Source organism: Trachemys scripta, chromosome 5 (genome assembly GCF_013100865.1).
Source record: "Trachemys scripta elegans isolate TJP31775 chromosome 5, CAS_Tse_1.0, whole genome shotgun sequence".
NCBI classification, from domain to species: domain Eukaryota; kingdom Metazoa; phylum Chordata; order Testudines; family Emydidae; genus Trachemys; species Trachemys scripta.
Window position 1 is genome coordinate 130,485,240 of NC_048302.1, and position 20,196 is coordinate 130,505,435.

The window sequence follows — 20,196 nt, forward strand, 5'->3', positions numbered from 1 at the left end:
TTGTTTTTGTTGAAAATTTCAGCAAAAGCAGTTAGCCATTTCCAAAAAAACAAAATTGGTGAAAATACGGTTTGCCTGTGCTAAAAATTTCTCACCACTCTTTAGTTGGGAAGCTCTAGGACCTACGTATTTTGGAGAAGTCAATTGAAATTTAGCAGGAGAGTCACCCTAGTGTTAGGAAAATGCCTTTTGCTATCTCAGTGAAAATTTGCCAAATTACAAGTCTCTCAGGGTATGTCTACACTACAGCTGAGAGTGAGCCCCTGAGCCAGAGCAGACAGACTCCGGCTAAGGGGGCTCAACCTACTGTGCTAAAAATAGCAGCATGTACATTGCAGCTTTGGCAAACACTTGAGCTAGCCAGCCAAGCTCAGACCCGGGGTCGGATGGGCTGAGTTGCTGTCTGAGCCACAACATCCATGCTTCTACTTTTACTGCACCCCTGTGAGCCCTGCTAGAGTGGGTCTCTCTACTCAGGCTGAGAGACTTGGTCCCAGCTGCAGTGCAAACATACCCTCCATTTCCACGTGCTCAGTGGAGGCTTGTTAGCATTTGGCAGCTAACCATTTTGAAGATTTTCTCTGCACTGTGCACACTCCACCCTCACATAACAACTGTGTGCTGACCAGACTGCTCATACATCATCCCAGGGCTGCAGCGGCTGATCAGAAAGTTGCCTGCAATTCTTCCTCCTAGCTGCTGGGGTCCATTGTGGCTTCAGGCACCAGAATGGAGAGCACGGGGACTCTCTCTCCTGTGTTCTCCATGCTGCCCTGCTGGCGCTGCCCAGGCAGCATGAATGAGAAGATAGTAGTCAGACCGGAATTCAGAGGTGCTTCATGGTGGGACAGAGACAGGCTGTAAGGGAGGAGTTATACTGACAAGAGGAGAGGCTGGAGAGTGATAGGAGCTGAGCATGATGGGAGGGTGAGACAGGAAAAGGGAGTGGGGGCAGTGGGGAGAACTAATTTGGACATGCTGGAGGTGAGGGGAGAAGACTGGGAGAGAAGCAGGCTGACAGTGGATGAAATAAGACTGGGACAGGCTGGGGGTGTCGGAAAGAAAAGCACTGTTGCATTTGACACTAATTGGGAATGTGGGAGCTGGTTATTGGTTTGAATTCTGTTCAAATTCTGCATGTTCTGGAATTGTATGCCCTAGAGTACTCCGAGCCCAAGATAGCCTGCAAGGGAGTTGGAACTCCTTAGCTTTCCTGCACTGTGAGAAACACCATCTCCTTTTCGAAATTACCCCACTAACTCACCCTCACCTTTCATGTCAAACAAACTACTTGTCAGCACCCAAAAAGTGCTGCACAGCTCAACTCCTGCCTACATCTCCGTTCTCATCGCTTATTATTCCCACCACCCTTTGCTCTCCATGCCACTAGCCAATCATCGATAAATCATTCAGTGGATTACTACTTGCTGCCAGTGCTTTAAAACATGAATTCAGGCAAGGTTTATGGACGAGATGGACGGTTGAAGCTGTATTCAAGTTCTAGACATACAGCCACTTAGGGGAAGAAATGCAGAGAACATGACAGACAGGCTTCCAAGTTAACATCCATTGAGTTGAATAGGCACCGTTCATACGTCTCTATTATTTCAGTCATGCACTGTGAGGGTACAGAAAGCAGGACTGTTGGTTCATATTCATAACAGCTAAAACAAAAGTCCAAGTAATTGTTGTCCTGTGATACTTCCACCTCCCTAATCTTCTGGATCACTAAATGTATTGTTTTATATTTTAATGTAGATTATAAACTTCTTGGGTGTGGGTGTGGATCTCCTGCTCGTACTAAACTGTACAAAGCACGTTGTTAACATTCAAATATATAATCAATTATTTATTAATATAAATAAAATAAGAAATGAAAAGCAGATCATTAGCTCCACTATCCAGCTGTGATGATGGTGCCACCAATTTCCTGCTCTCTCACAGGCACAGTGCACTAGCCCTTTAGATGGCCACTGACATGTTTGGGGATTCAGAAGAATATACAGAGGAAAGACAGTTTGCCAAGCCGTATATGTGTATGTGTGCCAGGATGGGGGAGAAACTTGGGCTCTCATGGGTGTCCAAAGTATGCATGCCTACTTGCATACCTGTGCCAATATACATTTAAAATTGATGGTGAAAATAATGCACTGTGCAAGTCTGATAAACCATGTCTATAACTATTTCCAAAGCACTTCCCACCTGCCCCAACTCAGTAAATCGTACATTCCTCGTGGTGTACTAGATATGTGCCAGATTTAGAGTTTAAATGCAATGAGCTCTAGGGTTATCCAAGAGCAAATAGAATCTGAACTATGGTAATGGCTGAAAAACCACTATTTCCCATGCTTTGATCATTTAGAAATTGCTAAATACATTTTTTTAAAGTATCCCTAAACATTTTACTTTAGATTCTTCTCTGGGTTTTAATCTATCTCTTGTTGGGCTTGATTATAAACCATTACAAATAAAAGCTTAGAATTGAAGTGCCACCCCAGACATAACTGTAGTACTGTTAGTATGATGCTACTGTTCACTTACATTAAAGCAATTTGGAATTACATCAAATCATATGTATATTATATAGATTTCTTAATTTTACTAATTGACACTACAGAAAAACTTTCACTCTGAATAATCGATATCTCTGCATTTACCATACATGATCTTTATGTTTCTCTGAGCTAATGTGGTGCCAAATGTCCCCAGTTCTTGAAGGTAGTACAATGTGTTATAATTGCAATACAAAATTGCCTTGCTTTGAACATAAAACAAAAAACCTACAGTATAGCTGTATACTAAAAAAAACTCCATCTAGCAGAATTAATTTTAAATTCTTCTTACAGAAGTTGCATTTTTTGAAAACATAAGAAGCACAAAATATCTTGTTTACATGATCAGTTCCTTTAAGTGCTTTAGTACTTACTGTACTTCTTAGGCAATATCATCTGTCAAGATTTCTAGAAGTGCCAGAATAAAGTTATTGCCATGTTAAAAATTATCATACAAACCAAAAACAACTGAGGACTACACTTTAACAACATGTTTAATGCCATGCTGCCCAGGAGCTAAAAATCTATGTAAACTGTACTACTATACTCCTGCCAGAAGGAACACAATGGCACAAGTAAGAAAGGGGGAAAGTAGTTTGAATTAAATCCTTACTACTATAGTATGTAAACAATTAACATATATAAACCTTTGGGGTTTTGGGGAGTGAAGTGTGTAGAAGGGGGTTTGTATATTGACTAGTACAATAGGGCCTTAATCCCTGTTTGAAGACCCTCGGTGCTACCATAACAAAAACGGCAGTAATAGTCACAGTCCTATAATTTTCCCTTTATGACTGAAAGTGAATGCTCTGTAATAATTTAATCTGCTCATATTTATAATAGATGTTTTTGCCAACCATTGTCCTTTGTGCAAATTGTATTACTAAGAGGAACTAGTGGCCCACCATTTGGGTGACATGACTGGAACACAAAGGCAAACTAATTCTTCTAGTTTTTTCTAGAGTCTAGACGATTCATAATCAATAAAGCAATTAATCTGGCTTCCTTACATTACAGAATCCTCTTATGAATGTGCCATAGTTGGGGTTGGTCCTGCTCTGAGCAGGGGGTTGGACTAGATGACCTCCTGAGGTCTCTTCCAACCCAAATCTTCTATGATTCCATGAAAAAAACCCTGCATTTGGAGTGTCTAATCACCTTTCCATCACAGTTACAGGTTTTGAAACAGCTGAAGTTAGGTCTACCAGTGTCATCAACAACAGTGAAGGATGTGGAGAGAGCATAAGGTGCAGCGGGGGACGACAAAGGCAATACCGAGTGTAAATGTGGATAACTTTTCAAACTACTAAACACCATTTATATTAAAATATTATCCAGAACTATCCGTAATCTTTATGAACCAAAGTCAACCCCCAGCTATTCGGGTGCAGTTTCCACAGAGGCCAGTGGAAGCTGTACACAAATATCTGAGCACAGAATTCAGTCCTTACTAACCTCAGTGATTTTAGATAGCTTTTTGTTAAAACTCAGCCTATGGAAATAAACCTATCAGTCACTTTGGTCATTATGTGCTAAGGTGCATATTGTTCCTTGAGGAACTATGACCAGTTACATTTATAAAAGCAGCAAAGGGTTATGCATCCGAAGAAGTGGGTATTCACCCACGAAAGCTCATGCTCCTATACGTCTGTTAGTCTATAAGGTGCAACAGGACTCTTTGCCGCTTTTACAGATCCAGACTAACATGGCTACCCCTCTGATACTTGAGTTACATTTATGTGTGATGTAGTATTCATAAATACAAAATTTTATAATGGAGGTAAATTGTAATAAACCTTCATAAAACAAATAAGGCCACAAATACAGTAATTACTTTTTATTGTTAGTTGTAGAATGAGTGAAACAGAGGAAAGACAAACATGACAACTGTAATCATTAGATAAATCTATTCAGTATTTTTCTGTAAGAAATAGAAATTGTGCTAAATGCTTCTCAATTAAATTTCTTCCTAAAAAGTCCACTTAATAACAGCAGTAATAAGAAAGTCAAATGGCATGTGGCATAGCATATCTATTGTCCTTTCAATATGAGGGCAAGCAATGGGAATATGGGTGCTTTCGCAAGTTCTCATGTTCTTAGATCTCTGACAGCTATGTAAGTTCTAATTAGTCTGCTAATCCAGGGTTTCCTCATGTAAAAGTAATTCTATCATTTCTTATGAATGCTCATGATCAGTTAATTGATTTTTTTAATCAGCTTAATAGGTTTTCCATAGTTTCTCATTTGGAACTTTAATTAACTTGTCTAAAATTCAGTTTTAATGTAACATTTTTGGCTCAATGGGTCACTTTTTCTTGGACATTTTTTTCCTTTTTAAACCCATTTTTCAATTCAACTTTTTTTAATATATATTCTTCAAGACTTAAATGACATTAGTTGGGTGCTCAGTGCTTTTGCAATTCAGGTCACTTATTTATATGCCTAAATATGAACTTAAGAATCTAAATTTAGGCACCCATATTTGAAAATTAGGCCTAAACCTTTAGGTCCCAAAGAGCTGGATATTACTGTTTCTACTTTTGCAAAATGTCCCTGAAATCTTTTGCATCACGAGCATTAAGAATATAAGCTAAAATATTCAAATTTTGGTGATTAATTAAAAATGGTTTGAATTTAGAAGCACTGAGTACCTGTAGCACCCACTGACTTCAATGGAAGCGATAGATGCTCAGCACCTTTTAAGAGTCAGGTCAATATTTAGGTATTTAAATACAGATTTAGGCACCTATATTTAGAAAAATTGGCAAATATTTCTTAGTTGAAGGTGTAAAGAAGAAGAACAAAGAAGTTTAAATATATTTTTGCATTGCTTCTGCGTCCAAAATTTTTGTAACCTATTCAACAATTTTCATTTCTGAATAATCTCCCCCTGGTTCTATAACTACTGGAAGTCACCAGATGCCACTATTAACAATTGCATTGTAAATTCTGTGTAACAGAATGTATAATATGTTGTTTAAGAAAGAAATGCTTATTGCCAGCTGTGATGAGTTTTGTTTTAGTTATTTGGGTATTACCAGTAAAGCTTATTTTGCCTGAATCTCTTCCTATTAGTACACAAAACCACTTGTGTGAGAGTTAGGTATATTACATATAGATCATCTGTAACATAAAACCACAAAAGCAAGGGGAAAGAGTGTTAAGGCTGAAAGACATGGACATGTTCAGTATCTGCTCCAAGTGGTAATGTTCCAATGGAGGGTGAAATGCAGACTCCATGACTAAGTATTTCAGCCTGGCAGCCCTGTCCGTTTTGGAACAAGGTTTGAACCCCTCTACAAATGTGATATTTGTCATCTACATGTGCTCCCCCAAATATTTAAGGCAGCTGGGGTAAAGGTTGCTCACTGACATAGGTTTGCCACATGAGCAGCAGGCCTTGAAGCAAGCAGAATACAACATTTGCCTTTCGGCACTGGATTAGTACCCGAACGGGCCCCAGAGATTGCACGTCTCTAAGAACTAAACTAAACTAAACTTACTCTAATCTCTAGCTATGTACAAAATACATTACTCTATACTAAACTAACATGACAGGTACTATATATACAAGAAGGGAGGGAAGACTTGCAAATGCAAAGATAACAGCTCCAACAACTGTCACCGGTAGCAGGAAGGCACTGAGGGGAGTCGGGAGCTGATTGGGCCTTTATACTGGTGTACAGTGGCATGAGGTACCAGAGGGCACTTGTGCTGCCCCAACGGGTACTGCTGAGGGAAAAATCCTCTGACAACCATGCACGAGGCATGCACACATCTACAGTGGAATAGACAAAGGAAATCACATTGAGAAGAACTTGAATATTTTAGCTTACACTCTTTTTGAAAAGGCCCTATATAATTTTCAATGCGTCTCCTACAATTCCATTTTAGTGGGAGCAAAGGGCTGACTACATTGACCATGAGATGTCACAGCAACAGAATTCCACAGGAAGACTTCCATATATGGAAAGGAGATGGAACATCACTGTCAAACAAATTAAAAAGCAATCATTTTTGTGTAATATGTTTCTGTTAAAAATAAATGTATTGTGCTCAGAACATTTCATACTAGCAGGGCCAGTCAAAAGCAAAGCAGAAAAGACCAACAAAAATTATTTGAAATCTGAAGAAATATTCCTACAGCAAGAGACTTAAGAAGCTCAATGTATCTGGTTTATCAAAAAGAAGATTGAGCAGTGGCTTTATTACAGTATACAAGTACCTTTACAGGGAGAAAATACCAGGATTAACAGGATCTTTTATCTACCTGAGAAAGGCATAATGAGAACCAATGGCTGACAAATTCAAATGATAAAGAAGGCACTTTAAAAAAGAACAGTGAGAATGATTAACCACTGGAACAAATTACCAAGGGAAGCAGTGAATTTCCCACCTCTTGAAGTCTTCAGATCAAGAGTGGATTCCTTTCTGGAAGATATGCTTTAGTCAAACACAAGTTATTGGACTCGAAACAGGGTGGTTGTTTGAAATCCTGTGTTATACAGGAGGTCAGACTAGGAAATCTAAAGTTCCCTTATGGCCTCAAAAATGTATGAAATCAAGAAGTTGCTTAGGGACCATCACAAACTCTGAAATGTACAAACTGGTTCAATTCCCCCCTCCTGAAGCTAGACTGTGCATTCACAGAATCATAGAATATCAGGGTTGCAAGGACCTCAGGAGGTCATCTAGTCCAACCCCCTGCCCAAAGCAAGACCAAGCCCAAACTAAATCATCCCAGCCAGGGCTTTGTCAAGCCTGACCTTAAAAACCAATAAGGAAGGAGATTCCACCACCTCCCTAGGTAACCCATTCCAGTGCTTCACCACCCTCCTAGTGACCAAGTTTTTCCTAATATCCAACCTAAACTTCCCCCACTGCAACTTGAGACCATTACTCCTTGTTCTGTCATCTGCTACCACTGAGAACAGTCTAGATCCATCCTCTTTGGAACCCTCTTTCAAGTAGTTGAAAACAGCTATCAAATCTCCCCTCATTCTTCTCTTCTGCAGACTAAACAATCCCAGTTCCCTCAGCCTCTCCTCATAAGTCATGTGCTCCAACCCCCTAATCATTTTTGTTGCCCTCTGCTGGACTCTTTCCAATTTTTCCACATCCTTCTTGTAGTGTGGACCCCAAAACTGGACACAGTACTCCAGATGAGGCCTCACCAATGTTGAATAGAGGGGAATGATCACATCCCTTGATCTGCTGGCCTCCCACTCTCATCTTGCTGCCAAACTATGAAAAAAATAAACATGTTGCTGCACTCATCCAAATGGCGGTGGACTTCAGGGCACATGTTGGTTTCTATTGTTGGATAAAATGATGTCACAAAGTCAGGTATAATTATTTACATTATGTACATGGGTCTTGCTGATCTTAAACCCAGCAACACCAAATGTCACCAAGGCAAATCCAGAAACCTGAGTTTAAATCACTAGTCCCAACCTAACAGGAGCTTTACTGCTTTCATCTGAAGTCTTCAACCATCCTCTCAGAGACCCTGGAACTTTCCCCTCCTGGCAGACTTTTCACCCTTTAGTAAAGGCTGCCCTCTCCTGACCTATTACTGCCTAACAGAGTCATCCTGCTATAACTTTCCCTGACTTCCTATCAGCAGGACCAGAGCGAAAGACAACTCATAACCTAATTCCTCACCCCAACTCAGCATGTTAGGATCTTGCAGATTTTAAAAGAGCTCTCCACCTTAGCAGTAGATGCATTTGTCTAGGTTTGTCAGGAGAGTTCATTAACATGTTAAATGAAAGCCACACCCATGTGACGTTCCCCTGGTGTTCTTTGGATCTGCTAGGTCACCTCAATCCTCAACTCTGGGAGCCAGCCTTACCCTCTCTGTTATGAAAACCCCCACTCCCGGGTTGTTCCCGCACAGCCTCAAGCATGTAAGCTACTCCCAGCTATGTGAGTGAGCACTTTTGGCCAGCTGCTGCTTGGATTGTGCAACCAAATGATGCTAGCCAATATCTCCGGTCCCAGACACAACTCTAGGAACCTCCATCTTTCAGTGTCCAGTTATGCCTACTGGACGCTGCAAGCTTATATGAATTCATCAATTTAACAAAGACATTGATATGTACCAGGCTTGTTATCCCAAGGGAAGTCTCTGACATGCTTCAAACCAAAAGCACTGCTTCAGGTAGAATAAAGAAACAAATTTATTAACTACAGAAGATAGTTTTTAAGTGATTATAAGTCAAAGCACAACAAATAAGATTTGGTCAAATGAAATAAAAGCTAAACACATTCTAAGCTGATCTTAACACTTTCGGTGCCCTTACAAACTTAGATGCTTCTCACCACAGACTGGCTGGTTGCCCTTCAGCCAGGCTCTCCCCTTTGATCAGCACTTCAGTCGCTTGGTGGTGGTGTCTGTAGATGGAGGTGGAAGAGAGAGAGCCTGGCAAATGTCTCTCCCTTTTATCATGTTCTTTCTTCCCTCTTGGCTTTGCCGCCCCCCCCCCCCCCCCCCGCCACTTCAGAGTCAGGTGAGCATTACCTCATCCTAGTCCCAAACTGACCAAAGGAAGTGGGGTGATTCACTCAAGAGTCCAACAGATCCTTTGTTGCTGCCTAGGCCAGTGTCCTTTGTTCCTGTGAGGCTGGGCTGGGTTTGTCCCATACATGCCCTGATGAGGTGTGAACTGCCCCTCTGCTCCTGGAGAGTTTTTCCTGGGCTTGTTTTAAGCCATGAAGACACATTTTCTGCCTCATAACTATATACATGAAATTACAACCTATAACATTATTATAACAACAATGCTCGGTGCATCATGAGCCTTCTGAAGACACCTGATATGACCAACTTTACATTGGATACCACACAATCATATTATAAGGATGAAAATGGCGGGAACATGGGGTTGCAGGGTGTTTCCCCCGAGGTACAGAGTGTCACAACCCATTTGATCACTTCAGCAATCTCAAAAGTCATGTAGCCAAGGTTTACCTTATACTGGCTTGTCAAATGTAATTTGAAGAAAAATATAAAATACCTTTTTTTCCAACATAATAAAGGCAAAACAAACATATGAACGGTGGCAGCAATTTTGCTGGAAAGTGACATCATTCAACATGCGCAGTGTGGGAGCCACACATAAAAATATAATTTAAAAATAGAACTTTTGTTTAATATCAGTTTTACTCTCACTGTAGAAGCCAGCATTAAACTCAAAAGAAAGCCTTCCCCTTGTCCTTCAGGCCCACCTCTGCCATAATGTCTTGTAAAAAAACTGCTAATTAATAATGATGTGAGGGACAAAAGGGGATAGTTGGCATTTACTTTATATATAATTGTTAGAAGAATAATTGCTGATTGTCGTTATCTATTATAGCCATATATACGTTGTATTTGTCTGATGTTATTCCTCTCCCACTACTCTTTTTATGATATTTGTCTTAGACTGCAAAGTCTCTAAAGCAAGAACTCCTGAATATGTGTTTACACACTGCCTAGCGCATGGAGACTGCCTGGAAGCCCTTAAGCACTACTGTAATATAAGTATTTAAGAATAACAATACATTGAGATACAGCATCACACTCAAGACAACAGCTAACTAGTGTACAAAACAATCAACTTACCTGTGTAACAAGTGGTTCCAAGAGCCTCTCTACTGTAAGAGTCCTGATTTCTAAGCTTTTGGGGTCCCATTTTAAAATGATAGGTGAAGTTGCAGAAGTCATGCTCCCTAGAAGAGACAAAATTACATAAACCTATGTAAATTATTCAGTCTGTATATTTTTTAGCTATTACATAAAGAGGAGTACTTACATATTCTGTGCACACAAGATATACAACAAATATTCCTGCATCACTTACCTACCTCCCATATGTACACAAGACCCACAGCAAATTTCACACTATGTTTGAATTCATTCACAAGGTCCCTTTCCTGCTACATTCTCTCTGAACTCCTTCTTCAGCACCCACTTTTGTCATGCTGCCTACATTTGATCTAGTTGCAGTGCTGCCAACTCTTGCAATTTTATCATTAGTCCGGCAACATTTGACGTTTTTCTCAAAGCCTCCGCTCTTGGAAAAATGTAATTACGTGAACATCTCAGCATTTCTTTACAAAACAAAAAGGAAGTTTGCAGCCTCCACCACTGCAGAGAACAACTTGAAAATGTGAACCATAAAGGCTCAAAACCCAGAACACTTATAAAAAGAAACAAAATGTATTTTTTTTAAATCTCATGATTTGATGAGTACAGACTAACTCAGAATTTTTGAATGTTTGGGGTTAGCATTACTATGTTGACTTGCATAAAAGCTAACCATTCATTGTTCCTCTTCCTCTAACCTCTGTCTACCTACCAGTCTTTGGATAGGGTGCTCGCTGGGTTCGGATCCATCCTGTTTTAAATTCCTGAAAAGTGCCTAGCATTGCATGAGCAGTGCCATATAACAATAATAAATAATAATAAAAGTAGCAGTAATAATGTTTTGCAATGTCTTGTATAGCTGAGATCAGAATAAAGCCTTCTATATTTAATTAACCCAGACATTTAAAATGGTTTTCTAAATCCAAACTAATTACTGCCTACACTAAACCACAGAGGAATGTATTTGAGTAATATGAAAGGCACATTATAATTTACAAAAGCAGAGGCACTCAGGCACATACCCTGAAGTGTGCAATCCATAGCACACACTTGGTACTGTCAGTATTGCTCACCACCAGGCAACATCTGATGGAAGGACTTGTAATAAGAAGGACATGAAATAGGAAGGACTTGTCCTGTGTCATTCAGAAAAGTTGCAGTGCCTATTAACTACCACTCGGAACCATAGGTAGGTAAATGCAGACCAAAGGCATTTCACAAGAGACAAAGAGATTTTTATCTTGTTCATACACTACCTAAAATATAGCATAAGCCAATACGAAAGCAGAGTGTAATACTGTAGAACCTAACTAAGCCATGCTCCTTATAATTTGCACATGCAAAAACGGCCCTCTTTTCTCTCATTTTTGCCAAGATTCTCCACCAAAAGTATCAGGGTAGATGCCTAACTGCTGAAAAACATGATGCTGATTGACATGGGCATCTAATAATCACCATGGTCATGCCAACCATCATAAATTTCAGGGCTTGAGGTGAACCACTCAAGCTATACACGTTTGCTGAAGACGTTTTAAAGAAAGTCACATCACTGAACACACACCTGGAAATCACTAGCTAAGCACCTGGAACAAAAGTCTGTTGAAGGGCTAAACCAACTTTTGACAGCAGTAGCCTCTTCTTCACACACAGAAATAATATTGTCTTCATTTGGATTAATTCATTTAAAGCTGAGAAATCGATTGGGAGTTGAAAAAGCAGGAAAACTTGTCTCTCTCTTCCAGTCTAGGAATAAAAATGAGACGGGAAGGAATGAGATCTACTAGTTTTAACAGTTTAAAGGACAGTTTAAATAACTTATGTGACTGTTGTCTCATTTTCAAGAGACATAGGTGAGTAGAAACTTAAGCTCCAGTCACTTTCATCCAGGCATATTTGAAAATTTCTCCAGGTTAAACTGAAATAGTCAGTTTAATTCACTGTCTACAGTTAATCCTTCTGTTCCTTTAATAAACTATTTAGTTGTAAATGTGAAACATGTTTTGATAAGAGAAGTTTATATATCAAAAACAATTAAGGTTGTTTTAATAAAAATAAATTTTATAAGCTGTTTTGTGTGTTTAATTAAATTCCAATCACTATCCTAATGCCGCGTAACACAAATCATAAGCTAAAATTAATTATCCAGTAAATAAGCACTATATAATTCACTATTTTCTAATATACTAAAATGTACTATAAATAAAAATCTTAAAATATTAAGAAATATAATTGCTTAAATAAATGTAGATGGTTATAGCGTACTGTTCTAGGTAGCAAAAAGATGTACCAAATCTAGTACAAAGACTCCATTTAGTTGTGAATCAACATGTTTTAATGGTTATATCAACCAATGAGAAAACACCGTTATTTAGAAAATAACTAAAGTACAAATGGAAAAATTGATTAAAATCAAGGCTTTCCAATTTGTGATTTAAATGATGACTTAAATTGCCTTGCTTTAAATCAATCCACCCTGATTGCAAAGTTAACACAGTTAAGCAAAAATAACAAAAATGTCAAGTTAAATAATTATTCATTCTATTTCATTAACTAATGCCACCTGAACAATTTAAAATGAAAAAAAGAGTGAATAGGGGTTACACGCCTGAGCATAATCTCTAAGGATTAAAGATTTTCCTTGCAACTCATAGGGAATTCTTTCCAAGCCGAAAAACAGTTAAACAAGGAATAGTCTGTTGATCATAGTCTGTTAACATATTCTGTTATCTCTTCTACACAAACAAGCAAAAACATTACTTCACATATTGTATTTAAAACACAAGAACCTCACAGCCCTGAAGTATTCCAATGCATTTAGGGCAGGTGGGACACTGGCAGACCAGGAGCCAGTTTATGCCAAGGCCCCAGGCCTCACTGAACATTTACAAATGCATAGCTGAAAACCAGATGGATGAAGCATGTATTTTTCTCACTCAACTATGCCCCATGTTATAATGTAACAGTGAACACTTGCATTCTATATATCCCGGATAACTGAAAGTGCTAAAGCCTGGGGGAATTACTAAGGTCAAGTTTTTGTCATGGTTATTTTTAGTAAAAGTCATGGACAGGTCGCCGGCAATATACACAAAAAAAATTCATGGGAGCCATGACCTGTCTGTGACTTTTACTAAAAATAATGAGGGGAGAGAGGGTGGGTAGGGGGAGGGAAGGAATGACAGTTGAAGCCCCATGGTGTGGACTGACAACCCCAGCCCTGCCGCCATGGTGGGGAGGAGCAGGGCAGGGCAGGGGAAGCACAGTCCCAACTTCAATCCTGGGTGAAGCCATGGGGCAGGGGCACAGAGCAGCAACTCCAGCTCCGGCCACAGCCGAAGCCGTGGGAGGGGAGATGCACAGACCCGGCTCTGGCACGGACCAAAGCGGTAATGTGTGTGTGTGTGTGGGTGCACAGCCCAGGCTCTGGCCGCAGGGGACCAGGGGGGCACACAACCCAGTCTCCAGCACTGGCCACAGCCACAGGGAGGGAGGGATACACATCCCCAGCCCCGGCTGAAACCAAGGGTGAGGGGCCCACAACCCTGACTCCAACCCCAGCTTCTGACAGCTGAAGCCGAAGTCATGAAGCTCCAGTAACGTCACAGAATCCATTACTTCCATGACCTCCATGGCTGAATCGTATCCTTAACAATTACACACGTTCTGGTGGGAGATTGTGACCACCTAGATGATAATCACTGGGCTAACAAGGTAATTGGGGAGAATATAAAGAGACGAAACATGAAGCAAAGGCAGCTGAGGAAGGAGCTCAAGAGGAACTCAGAAGGAAGCTCAGAGGGTGAGCCTGGGCTGAAGAATGAGAGCTACAGGGCAGTCTGTCCTTGCTCTAAGCCCAGGTTACACGTTCTGGTGATGTAAGAGGGAAATAAATGCACACCTTGGTGAATGATAAACAGCCTGGTGTGTGTTTATGACTGTGGAACCCCCTGAACTAGTGCCCTGTGACACTCTGTAACACTCTGTAACTAAGTAACCCATCAAACAGAACAAATGTGTAATGCAAATGAAGGACTATAGCAGGAAGGTGCTAATCCCTGCATATTTCAAAAAAGTGGTCATGTATGACGATCAAAGACTCTAAATGCTTTCCTCTCTCTCCGCATCATCAAAGAAAGAGCCCAGGTGGGTAGTGACTCTGTCAACTTGTTTTTCTGTGACAAGAAGCTATAAGTATGGACACAAGGAAAAATCCTTCATCTCTGGACTGTTTGGATTCTAACAGGGCAGAATAACCAAACAAGAACAGAGATCCCCAGAATTATTCTGGGTAGCCCTGAGAGACTTTTGAGAAACGGGCAGATTACTTCATCTCTTCTACCATTTGGAATTATAGACTGTGACTCACCTGTACATATATTTTACCTGTATTAACCTCTCAATAACTCTCATTTATTTTTCCTGGTTAATAAATCTTTAGTTAATTTGCTATAGAATTGACTTCCAACATTGTCTTTGGTGTGAAATTTAGGAAGCAAATACTGGGTGAGTAACTGGTCTGTTGGCACTGGGTGCAACCTGAATATTCTGTGGGTTCAGGGCCGCCCAGAGGGGGGGGCAAGTGGGGCAATTTGCCCCAGGCCTCGGGCCCCAGGCCCTGCAGGGGCCCCCACAAGAATGTTGGAGACTCCTCCCCGCCTCCGCCTTCCCCCATCCCCCGGTGCCTCAGCGTGCCGCATCCGGGAGCGGCCCTGGACAGCGCTGCAGCCGCGTGGTAAGGGAGCAGGGCTCTGAGCTCCGGGCCGAGCAGTGGGAGCTCAGGTCCCATGGAGCCACACCGCTGCAGTGCTGTGCAGGGCCACTCCTGGACGCGATGCGCTGAGGCTCCAGGGTGGGGGGAGGCGGGAGTAAGCAGCATGGTAAGCCCCCTGAGCCAGACACCCCCCCGATACCTCCCCCCAGCCCTCACCCCCAGCTCCAAGCCCAGCCCCTCTGAGCCAGACACCCTCCTGACCCCACCCCGCCACAGTCTTGACCCCCAGCTCTGAGCCCAGCCCCTCTGAGTTGGACACCCCCCAATCCCATTCCCCCTGCAGCCCGACCCCCAGCTCTGAGCACAGCCCCTCTGAGCCAGGCACCCCCGACCCCATCCCCCCACAGCCCTGACCCCTAGCTCTGAGCCCAGCCCCTGTGAGCCGGGCACCCCCCAACCCAGAGCCCAACTCCCCACCCAGCCCTGGGCAACAGCAGCGCCACCCCCAGGCAGCAACAGCCCATTGGCACCAACCATCACCCAGCGACAGCCCATTATATAATTGCAAATGTATACATACCATTAAAGCATTTAATGTTTTTAAATAATGTATTTTGTATATTTTCAAATGATTACAAATTATTTTTTGAATGTATTTCACTGGTTATTTTTTACATTTCCAAATACATGTTACTAGAGAATTGCAATTTTTTTTTATGGAAGGGGCCCCCGAAATTGCTTTGTCCCAGGCCCCCTGAGGCTCTGAGAGGAAGCAGTCTCTTCAGTCTGCTCAGCATCACTATCTGGTCAGGAACACTCCCACTGCCAGTAGTGTCAACCAACTGCCCTTGCTCCTGCTCCTACTCCTGCACCAGTCTGTGTCTGTTTCCATGGTAGCGTGGGTCCCTGTGTCCGGGCAGAATCCTAATTTCAGTGGAACTCTGCCTGGGTCCACACTACCCTGAACAATATTTTCCAAGAGAGACATGGTGGGTGAAGTTTTGTGTGTTTAATTAAATTCCCACCATGTCTCTCTTGGAAAATATTGGCTTTCTTTCTGAGCTGGGAAATTAAGATGAAAAGAGAGAATTTTTCCTGACAACAACCTTTTCTCTCTCACATTAAAAAATATCATATTTTATATTTAAACAAAAATATTAATTGTATTAAATCTTGTGGTTATCCTCAATTGATGGATAGCATAAGTTCTCCTCCATATACATAATTGGTTGGCATAAACGTGGTGGTGTCATGCTGTCTAGAGTGGCTCATGGCCATGAGTGCCTACCTCAGGGCAGACTGTCAAAAGCAGGTCAGACACCCAAACTAGTAGTATGTTCTATAATTAGATTTCACCAAAACAGTGCCAAATTGAACTCCTAAAGTAATACAATAGTCTTATAATGGAGTCACAGACAGTCCCCTTCTTGCACTTCTTGCATCTGAAGAAGTGAGGTTCTGACCCACGAAAGCTTATGCTCCCAATACTTCTGTTAGTCTTAAAGGTGCCACAGGACCCAGTGTTGTGAATGTGGGAATTTGGAGATGTGCCCTGGAAACAGGGCTTGGAAACATAGCATGGCTGTGTGCAGCAGTTCAGCAGAGAGGCTCTCCAGTTTGTTTTATTAAAGTTTTATTCCTTTCCCATTCACTAATTTGTTATTTAACGAACCCCAAGATCGTTACACTATTGATGAAAGCAACACATTGTTTGATTTCTCCCTGGTTTCAGAGTAGCAGCCGTATTAGTCTGTATCCGTAAAAAGAACAGGAGTACTTGTGGCACCTTAGAGACTAACAAATTTATTAGAGCATAAGCTTTCATGGACTACAGCCCACTTCTTCGGATGCATACTTCCGAAGAAGTGGGCCGTAGTCCACGAAAGCTTATGCTCTAATAAATTTGTTAGTCTCTAAGGTGCCACAAGTATTCATGTTCTGATTTCTCCCTGTTTTCCATGAGTGGAAAAGACAAGTCTCACATACAGTAAAATATGTCAATGTTTTGTTTTTAAAAGTTCAGGGTAGTGTGGACCCATGCAGAGTTTCACTGAAATTAGGATTCTGCCCGGACACAGGGACCCACACTACCATGGAAACAGACACAGACTGGTGCAGGAGTAGGAGCAGGAGCAAGGGCAGTTGGTTGACACTACCGGCAGTGGGCGTGTTCCTGACCAGATAGTGATGCTGAGCAGACTGAAGAGACTGCTTCCTCTAAGAGCCTATATATTTACCCTGGAATCATGTGGGTGGGTCCTTGCCTGTGATTGGCTGGCATGGGGCCTATCACAAGACGTGCAGGTAATTGCCTCTGATGACTCATCACACTCTCTGGCTCAGGAATTTCCACTGTTGACAACATGCTACAAGGTTCAAAGTTTAAATCATGCGCTGTCAGCGGAACAATAGTCAATATGTTTTTCAGTCAGGTTTTTTACTGAGGAACTGCATGTCCTCTCCAATAAACATTTAGAAAGATGTTGGTCATAATTTAGTTCAGTGAAACTTACTTTGAATAAAGATCAGCACATACCTGTAAAGGTATAAGTGTTGACACCCAAACTAGCTTCAGCTTTCAAGAAACATTGGATTATTATTTATCTAACTACATCGTCAATATAGATTTTCAAAATGGAAATAAAGTTTTGAAAAGCAGATACTCCTAGAGAAAAGCAAGAACATTAAAGGAACTTGGAAAAGATTGTAGGCAATGTTGAAGCCATGTTGGTCCCAGGATATTAGAGAAACAAGGTGGGTGAGGTAATATCTTTTACTGTACCAACTTCTGTTGGTGAAAGAGAAACTTTTGAGCTTACAGCCGCCATTCTCTGGCTGCCCAACTGTGAAGGCAGCAGCGCAGAAGTAAGGGTGGCATGGTATGGTATTGCCACCCTTACTTCTGTACTGCTGCTTGCGTAGGCGCCTGGCCAGCAGCCGTCGCTTTCTGGTCGCCCAGATCTGAAGGCATCATAGAAGTAAGGGTGGCAATACTGTGACTGCCTAAAAAAACCTTGTGACCCCCTGTAACTCCCTTTTGGGTCAGGACCCCCACTTTGAGAAATGCTGGTCTCCCCCATGAAATATGAATAATACAGATGCTCCCCGGGTTATGCAAATCCGGACTTACGCAAATCCGGACTTACGCAAAATTCGACTTATGCAAAGCATTCCAGAACAGAACACTTACATAAGTCGGGGAGCATCTGTATAGGGTAAAAGCGCACAAAAGACGAGCAATAAAGAAGGATGACCCTAGTGACAGTAGTGGAGGAACACAGAACCGTATTCCTAACACTACATTTACTACTGGAAGGAGATAATTGTAGTAAGAAGAAGACCTGAAACATAAGGCCTTGTATCGAGGCCTCGTATCAGGCCTTACTACAATAATGTTAGGCAAAGGATACTTGTTTGTTTAAAAAAAAAAGACACAGGAAGGACAAAACAGAAAAATAGAAATAAGAGTAACAAGAGAGTTGCAACAAGCAGGAGTGAAATAATACCTTAGTCCTTTTAGAAAGGCTTACATTTTCAAAACCCAGTGGAAATATGAACTAAATAATTCTCAACAGTTCTGTGTAGTAGATAAATAGGTAATATCCCAGACAAAAACAACAACAAACAAACAACAGTTCATTCAGAGTTAAGGTTGAGCAGACACACCACTAATGCATTTAGAAAATTCGTTAATGGAACACTGCAGTTGTTTTAAAAAAAATAATTGGGAGGCATGAAAGTGCACAGTTCAGATAAACTAAGCAACTTTAGCTCTGCTTCCATACTACCAACAACCTCCCATCCATACTACCAACAACCTCCCATCTCTCACCTACCACCTCATGCCTAAGTATGTTGTGACATATGGTTTTAAATGAATTTCTACAACACTTTAAATAATTTTTTATAAGGGATTTGAGAACTCCATATCTAATATTTAGAAAAGCCATGCTATTTGAAAAATGTGTATGGCATGTAGTAAATGTATTCTAAATCTGATTCTCTGACACAAAGTGTGATCCTTTGCTACTACCCTATCCTTTACTTTCGGAGTGTAAGTCACAAACTAAGTGTTCTCTGCTTACCTGATTTGTATTTGTTAATAGAAAAATATTGTAAGAAATGTAGCTACCCTATTTGGAGGCATATGTATTTTAAGAATCTGTTTCCTCCTCCAAGGAACTTAGCTTCTCTATATCTCATTAGATTGTAAGTGACTTGCCCAAAGTCACACTACGCATCACTGCAAGAGCCAGGACTGGAACTCAAAAGATCCTGGTTCACAGCCTTTTTCTCAATCCAGTAGACTGTGCTACCTGTCACAATGGGTATGGACAGACAAAAAGAATCAGAGTTAAAGTAGAGGAGGGCTCAAAGTAGAAAGAATCTGAAAGGTAATTGTGCAAGAAGTGGTAAAATAAAAAATCCAGGGAAATAAGAAAGAAAGAAAGAAAGAAAGAAAGAAAGATACAAACACTGAAAAGGAAAAGAAGATGACAGAAGACAGCAGAGAGGAGAAACACCCTGTGGGTAGGAGCACCTGTCATCAGTCACTGACAAGCAGCACAGCCTTCAGCAGATCTGGCTGAAATAACAGCAGCTGACATGGGAGGCCCAAACCACCTTACCTATAAAAGAACATTAAAAGATGGGACAGGATGGTTTGGAGGGATATTTGTCTCTGTTCATTTGAACTACACATTTTTGACATACCTGTTTATTTTGTTTCTTATGTGCGCTGCCTTTTCTCTCCATAAACTTAAACTAGAAAAATAACCAAAACATGGTTACATGCATACCACACACATACACATGAGGGTGGCATGGCCAGATGCTCAAGTCAATAACAATTAGAGGGTGATTGCTTGACCAAAAAAAAAAAAAAAGAGAAAAAAATAAGGTCACGTTGTCAGTGTTTAATTAATTTTCTTCCAACTAGTTTTTAAATAGCTACATGTAAGAACATAAGAACATGTAAAATTCCTATGTCTATATTTTTCTGCAATGCACATAAGAATGCACTTCTGTCCAAAGAATAACTATGACCATTGACAAGAAAAGCGCCTCAAAAGTACCTACAGTGGCTTAGGCTTAAGTCTCATTTTGAAAAGCAACTAAGTCCCATTGAAAGGCTCTTACATCACTTAGACACTCGACAATTTTATCCTGGACCACTAACCATTATTCATTCACACACAGCAGCTGAGCCTCATAGGCTCTCATGACCCCAGATGGAAAAAGACGGTTACTCACCGTTGTAACTGTTGTTCTTCGAGATGTGTTGCTCATATCCATTCCATTAG

General features: G+C 41.1%; 1 protein-coding gene across 2 annotated transcripts in view; it reads right to left on the minus strand.

The window, feature by feature from the left end:
* The window catches only part of CTNNA2 (catenin alpha 2), a 760,050-nt gene that overhangs the window by 635,663 nt on the left and 104,191 nt on the right, over nt 1-20,196 (minus strand). For both annotated transcript variants that reach the window (XM_034772967.1, XM_034772968.1), the window contains exon 2: nt 10,159-10,265. In XM_034772967.1, the coding sequence (XP_034628858.1) occupies nt 10,159-10,260 (102 nt within the window). In that variant the 5' untranslated portion in view covers nt 10,261-10,265. The remainder of the gene's footprint in view (nt 1-10,158; nt 10,266-20,196) is intronic.